Source organism: Portunus trituberculatus, chromosome 36 (genome assembly GCF_017591435.1).
Source record: "Portunus trituberculatus isolate SZX2019 chromosome 36, ASM1759143v1, whole genome shotgun sequence".
NCBI classification, from domain to species: Eukaryota; Metazoa; Arthropoda; class Malacostraca; order Decapoda; family Portunidae; genus Portunus; species Portunus trituberculatus.
Window position 1 is genome coordinate 12,525,946 of NC_059290.1, and position 7,500 is coordinate 12,533,445.

A 7,500-nucleotide genomic window follows, 5' to 3' on the forward strand; every position below is an offset into this window, starting at 1 on the left:
CTTCCTCTATTTCATTATTCATCTATTTATTTATGTCCTTTCAAAAAATCTAACAATTCTTTCATTTTAATATCTAGTTTTCTTTTATTTCAAACTCGAAAGTGAATAACGTCAGTGTTTACTACAATCAATATTATCATCTATTCATTTATTCTTGTTCTATCTAACACTTATTGCTCAGTCTTGCAGTTCTCTTATCATTTCATCTCATTTCATCCACTTATCTTTCATCATTCCTTATCATTACCACTTGCAAGGACGTAATGAAGGATCTCTTATCAGTATTTTGCTACATTTCCTCCTCTAAGGTTTATCATTTTATCATCTCCGTTTATCTATTATTTTATCTTTTCTTTATCTCTCATTCTAGACGTGTACCATTCATCACTGTTATTTGTAAAGGTGTACTGATAGACTAACTTTTTGTCATCCGTTAGGTAAAGGTGTACTGAAAGACCTTTTTTTTTATTATTATTCTAACCATTATTCACTATTATTTTGCAAAGGTGTACATAAAGACTAACTATTTCCCATCCATCACTATTATCACCATTGCCTATTTTGCTATTTATTTGTCACCCATTATTCACCATTGTAGTTTGCAAAGGTGTACTGGAAGACAAACTATTTACCATTACTATTATCACCATCATTTTACAAAGAGTATTTTTTCATTCATTACTATTATTATCATTTTTTGCACTTTTCATTACCTATTTTTCTATTTACCGTCCATTATTCACCATTATAATTTTCGCAAAGGTGTACTGGAAGACTATTTATATCACCATCATTCACCATTTTGCACTTTCCATTATCTATCCTTCTTCCACAATTATCTTACTCAGTCCAAACGAAAAACAATTTCCTTTTTTTAAGACAACCGCAGAAAAATACCCACAAATGCCTCTTCTCGTTTTCTTTTCACGTCCAGGAACTTAATGACAAGGAAAACGGGACACACACACACACACACACACACACACACACACACACACAAACAAACAAGCAAGCACGCACGCAGGCAGTTTCTGGCCTTATAAGTAAACAAAGGCAGGTCAGCTTAAGATTAACACATCAAATTGACACTTAATGGAAAAAGTAATAATAGTAACTTTGATATTTTCACGTAAAAGAAGAAAAAAAGGAAAGGAAGAGAAACTGTCAATATATTTTTTTTTTAGAAAGGAAAAGGAAATTAGCGAAGGAGGAAAATAGGAAATACGAAGGAAAGTAAAGGAAAAGAAAAGTGAAGGGGGAAAAAAAGAAAATGAGAAAATAAGAAAAAAATAAGAAAGTCAGAGGGAAAAACGAGAAAAATTGATGAAAATGAATGGAAAAATATCAGGAAAGACAAACGAGACAAAAAGAGACAAACAAACAGACAAACGCACACAACCCTAACCACTCTATCGCTTATCACCGCTTATCATGCCCTGCCACGCCCACACACACGCACGCCCACGCCCACGCCCACTTGGGTCTATCCGAGGTTGAGGGCGTTGATGGAGGAGGCGAGGGAGCTCTTGTTGGGGGTGCACTTCCGCGTTATGTCTCTGAAGGTGCCCTGGAGGTGGAGAGGGGGGGGTGAGGTGGTGAGGGGGGAAGAGGGTGATGAGGGGGGGTGGTGGTGGTGGTGGTACTATTTTTGTTTCTATTACTTTATCTTCTACTACCACTACTGCTACTACTGCTACTAGTATTACTACTATTATTACTACTGCTACTTTAACTACTATTACTACTACTGCTACTATATCTACTTTATCTACTACTACTATTAATACATTTGTGGTGTTACTTCTGATACAACAACAACTACTACTACTACTACTACTACTACTACTACTACTACTACTTCTATTTCTACTACCACTACTAGTACATTTGCGAAGTTACTTTTACTACAATAACAAATACTACCACTACTACCACTACTACCACCATCACTACACCATCAACAACAACAAAACAACTACTACTACTACTACTACTACTACTACTACTACTACTACTACTACTAATCATCCTTGCTACAAGCCACTTCTTTATCACCACTATTACTATTCGCGATCTTCATTCATCTTGCCTCACTCACCTGGGGGCAGGCTGGGTGCGGGGGAACGGGGGGCACGGATCGCTTGGCCCTGCTGGGGGGGTAGCGGCCTGGCAGGATCCTGGGGGGGGAGGTTAGAGGTTAGGAGAATAATAAAATAATAAAATAAAAAATAAAAAGTAAGTGAAAATAATGATAATAATAATACCATAATTTTCTTTCTATTTTCTCAAGTCTCACTCTTTATTCCTTTTTCTCTTTTCCTCCTCCTTTTCTTCTTCTTTCATATTACTCTTCCTTCAAAATCACGTGAAATTTTTCCCCTTTTTTTTTCTTTATTTCTTCCCATCTCCTGCTTTAGTACACACACGTGCATCTCCTCTTTTTCCTCCTCCTTTCCTCCCTCACTAATTTTCCCCTCTTTCCCCTCCTGTCTCCTCCTCCTTCATCTTCAGAAAACACATATGCATCTTCTCTCTTTTCCTCCTCCTTTTCCCCCATTTTTACTTCACACTCCTTAATTTTCCCCTGTCTCTTATCTCCTCCTCCTCCTCCTCCTCCTCCTCCTCCTCCTCCTCCTCCTTCGTCACCTACTTCAGAAAACACATATGCATCCCATTCCTTTTTCTTCTTCCTTTTCATCCCACCTTCCTTAATTTTCTTTCTCTTCCTTCATCGCCTCCTTCAGGAAACACTCACGTATTTCTGCACTTGGCATTCGCGTCACGCTTTGCCCCGGCTCTGCACGCGGAGAGGCCCGGCTCGAACACATTGCCGGGGGACACGAAGGGAAGAGGGGCCCTGCGCTGGCGACTGTGGGGGCGGCTGGGTCTGCGGAGGAGGGAGTGAAGGAGTGTGGTAACATATAGGGACATCAGGGGGAAGCTGGCCAAGGTTAACAAAGGAATATATAGAAAAGGCGTACTTGATTGCCAGTTCCCTAGATGAATCACAGCCAAAAGTGTGGTACAAATGTTTTTACAGCTTCGCTCTATCACAGACTACACATTTGTCTAGATACACATAACTTGGGACGTAAGATACCCACAACCACACACTCACACGCACACTACTCACGCACACACAAACACACACACACACACACTCACCCCTGCAGGAGATTCAAGAAGGTGAAAGTTCGTCCCCCGACAGCGATGTAAGACGGGGAGAACGCATTGAGGTGTGTGTGTAGCGGCGTCACATCATCATCCACCTCATTATCTTTAGGGTCGTGGCGGGAACGACTCGGAGCTGCTGACTGACCAATAGAAAGACGACGAGGGGCCTCTTCCTCATCTTCGTCAGCGTGCATCACCGCCTCCCCAACCTCAGGCCTCTTCAGAAGGGTCGTGCTGGCTGGCGTTAGCTTTGCCTTGTGTTTGTGTGCCTTCCTGTAGCCGTCTGTGTTGGAGGAGGCGCCGTAGGTGGTGTCCAGGAAGCTAAGAGTGTCGGAGTCCAGGACAGTGTAGCCGGCGTCCTCCAGGGTGATGCAGACGCCCTTCAGCTGTTTGTAGCTCATGGAGTACAGCTCGTCATATTTGCAGAAGAAGGGACGCTAAGATGCCGAGAGAAATTTGTCAGTTATTTATTTTTTTTTTTTTTTGTGTGTATTTTCATTGTTGTTGTTTTTTTTTTTTCTTTAGTTTAATCTCGTTTTCTTTACCTGAGTTGATGTTGTTTTACTTTGTCTTAGCTTTGTTTTGTTAAGATAAGCTGATTTTTTTCTTTTTTTTAATTCGTTTATTTAATTAAGATACTTTTATTTCACTATTTTGATTTGCTTTAAGTTAACTCTCTCTCTCTCTCTCTCTCTCTCTCTCTCTCTCTCTCTCTCTCTCTCTCTCTCTCTTCACCACCGCTCCATACCACTCTCATACCCTCTCCACTCCCAAAATACTCTTCCACTCCTCTCACTCCACCACTACTCCCAACACTCCCTACCAATCCCCCGCCACTCTCCCACTCCTCTCACTCCTTCACCACCCATGCTCTCTCCACCCCCTCCCACGCCTCTCCCACCTTCAAGACACACTCCCAACACTCCCCACCACTCCCAAGCTCTCTCCACTCCCCCGCCACTCTCCCACGCCTCTCCCAGCGCCACTCACCTTCCCGATCTGGTAGCACTTCCCGTCAAACAAGGCAGGGATGTAGGGCAGCTCATTGGGACCCCTCTTCAGGTTGAGTCCTTGGCAGGGGTCTGGGTGGCATCCTACAGGGTACCGGAAGTCGTTGAACCAAAATACCTGAAGGAGGGACAGGTGAGGTGAGGTGAGGTGAGGTGAGGTGAGGTTAGACAAGGTTAAGTAAGAAGGGTTAGATTAGGTAAGGTTAGGTTAGGTTAGGTTAGGTTAGGTTAGGTTAGGTTAGGTTAGGTTAGGTTAGGTTAGGTTAGGTTAGGTTAGGTTAGGTTAGGTTAGGTTAGGTTAGGTTAGGTTAGGTTAGGTTAGGTTAGGTAGGTTAGGTTAGGTTAGGTTAGGTTAGGTTAGGTTAGGTTAGGTTAGGTTAGGTTAGGTTAGGTTAGGTTAGGTTAGGTTAGGTTAGGTTAGGTTAGGTTAGGTTAGGTTAGGTTAGGTTAGGTTGGGCAAGGTTAGGTTAGGTTAGGTTAGGTAAGGTTAGGTTAGATTAGGTTAGGTTAGGTTAGGTTAGGCAAGGTAGGGATGGAGTCTCACCTGGCCGGGGGGACAGTCGTTGTTCCCCAGCAGGGGCTCACACACGTCGTCATCAAGGTCGTCCTCCTCCTCGTAGGTCCCGTCAGGACAGCCACACACCGAGCTGCCGAATCCGTTGGTGAAGAGCTGCCGGCCCGCTGCGGGGAGAGACACGGGCAGAGGGAGTGAGTGAGACGCTGTGAGTGTGAGTGAGTGTGTGAGTGATGTCCAGCAATGAGGGAAGAGTGTGTGAGAGTATTCAATATGTGAGTGAATGAGTGAATGATGTCCAGAAGAAAGGAGAGTGTCTGAGTTTAAGATAACAGTGAGTGAGTGAGAGTTTAACATGTGTGAGTGAGTGAGTGAGTGAGAGGTTGAAGATGTGTATGAGTGAGTGAGACAGGTGAGAGAGAGAGAGAGAGTGAAAGAGTGAGTGTGTAAATATTAATAGACAAAAAAAAAAATAACGTAGAATATAAGTAAAAAAATAATAAAAAAAAAAACTAAAAATTAAAACAAAACAGAAAACCAATACATTAAATAAAACGAAAAAAAAAAACCCGAAAAGAAAAAAAATACATTGAAAACGAAAACGAGAATTAGAGAAAACGGAGGCAGTTAATGGGGGACTACTGAAGACCTACAAGGGGGAGGGAGGTAAACACATACAAACACAGCAAACACAGAGAAACAAGCACTCACGGGGACACAGGCCATACTCCAGGGGGTCGTGACACAGCTGATCCTCGTGAACAAACACCTTATCGTGCGGACACAGACGGGGCGCGCAGTAACCCTGGGAAAGAGACGAAGGAAGTGGTGTTGTAGTGGTGATAATTATTGTGGTAGTAGTAGTAGTAGTAGTAGTAGTAGTAGTAGTAGTAGTAGTAGTAGTAGTAGTAGTAGTAGTAGTAGTAGTAGTGTAGGTTATGAGGAAACTGATCTAGAACAAGAAATAAAACAAAAATAAAGGAAAACGACAAGAAAATGTAGGGGGAGAGAGAGAGAGAGAGAGAGAGAGAGAGAGAGAGAGAGAGAGAGAGAGAGAGAGAGAGAGAGAGAGAGAGAGAGAGAGAGAGAGAGAGAGAGAGAGAGAAAACACAAACAAAACACACACATAAACACACACACCAAAAAAACCCACTTTTAAAACACAAACACACACACACACACACAAACAACCCAATCACAAACACAAACACACACACACAAACACCCCTCATCATCACCACCACCACCACCACCACCACTCACCTGTCTCGTGTAGTGATCAATGAGAACCACCTCGTCGTCATCACAGGGGCCCTGGGACAGCACCTGGTGGCACTCATCGTCCACCAACACGTCTGCTCTCTGGCACCCATCGCTTGCATCGTCCGTGCCTGAGGGAGGAGGAAGGGATGGGTGGATAGAGGGGTGAGTGGGTGGGTGGGTGGGATGGGTGGGGTGGGTGAATGAGAGTGTGTGAGAGAGAGAGAGAGAGAGAGAGAGAGAGAGAGAGAGAGAGAGAGAGAGAGAGAGAGAGAGAGAGAGAGAGAGAGAGAGAGAGAGAGAGTGAGTGAGTGAGTGAGTGAGTGAGTGAGTGAGTGAGTGAGTGAGTGAGTGAAAAAATCAGTGAACGGATGACTGACTGACTGACTGACTGACTGACTGACTGACTGATAGACTGACTGACTGACTGACTGACTGACTGACTGACTGATAGACTGACTGACTGACTGACTGACTGAATGAATGAATGATAGACTGACTGACTGACTGACTGACTGACTGACTGACTGACTGACTGACTGACTGACTGACTGACTGACTGACTGACTGACTGACTGACTGACTGACTGACTGACTGATAAACAAATAGATAGTTAGATAGATAAATAAACATGTACCTGCTCGAGGACTGGCATGTAAGTGGGCCTTTTTGTTTAATTGCTTTTATTGCCCTTGATAAAAATTCCTTCTTACATAAAAAAATAGATAAATAGATAGATAGATAGATAGATAGATCGATAAACAGATAGAATGATAAATAGACTAACTAAATAAATGCTCTAATTAATTCAGCAACTCCTTCATAACTGGCAGGTATTAAAAGGTGTTTGGCCGCCAGTACAATATATTAAACACATTAGCGGGTTAGCGGTGTTTTTTTCCTTAATTCTGCTAGTTTTTAGCGAGTTCTTCTCCTGCATTCTTGCCATACCGCTTTTTAATGTGTGTGTGTGTGTGTGTGTGTGTGTGTGTGTGTGTGTGTGTGTGTGTGTGTGTGTGTGTGTGTGGGGTCCATCTCTTGTCTCTGGTCACACACACACTCACACACACACACACACACACACACACACACACACACACAACCCCTCCCCCTCCCTCTTAACCCCACCCCCCCACACACTAACCAACCTGTAACAAATGAAGGCAGTATTGGAATTTGAATCCTTCCAGGCGAGACTTGCCTTCTGCTTCTACCCAAGACAGTCTCGTTAAAGGCACCCACTTCCTCTTCCTCCACGTCTTCCTTCTCTTCCTTCACATCCTGCTTCTCTTCATTCTTCTCCTTTCCCTCAATGAAGTTCACGACCTTATCTACTTCCAGCGTGAATTGACCATCTTGCAGCGTGACTTGTTTGTCAATACCGGCCAGGATGTTTGAGGTCAGCTGGGTCAGATTGGCTATAGTCTGCAGGTAAAAGATATGGAAGGGGTTAAGTTGATGTGGGTGTGTTTTGGGTGTGTTTGGGTGTGTTTGGGTGTGTTTGGTGTGTTTTGGGTGTGTTTGGGTGTGTTTTGGTGTGT

General features: G+C 43.4%; 1 protein-coding gene across 1 annotated transcript in view; it reads right to left on the reverse strand.

Moving 5' to 3' along the window:
* Positions 1-1,278: 1,278 nt before the first annotated feature.
* LOC123513545 overlaps positions 1,279-7,500 on the reverse strand; it is a 26,437-nt gene continuing 20,215 nt past the window's right edge. The window contains exons 5-13 of the mRNA XM_045270778.1: positions 7,108-7,384; positions 5,962-6,089; positions 5,410-5,503; positions 4,729-4,865; positions 4,165-4,302; positions 3,166-3,611; positions 2,756-2,887; positions 2,099-2,177; positions 1,279-1,567 (exon numbers count right to left, since the gene is read on the reverse strand). Of these exons, the coding sequence (XP_045126713.1) occupies positions 1,484-1,567; positions 2,099-2,177; positions 2,756-2,887; positions 3,166-3,611; positions 4,165-4,302; positions 4,729-4,865; positions 5,410-5,503; positions 5,962-6,089; positions 7,108-7,384 (1,515 nt within the window). The 3' untranslated portion in view covers positions 1,279-1,483. The remainder of the gene's footprint in view (positions 1,568-2,098; positions 2,178-2,755; positions 2,888-3,165; positions 3,612-4,164; positions 4,303-4,728; positions 4,866-5,409; positions 5,504-5,961; positions 6,090-7,107; positions 7,385-7,500) is intronic.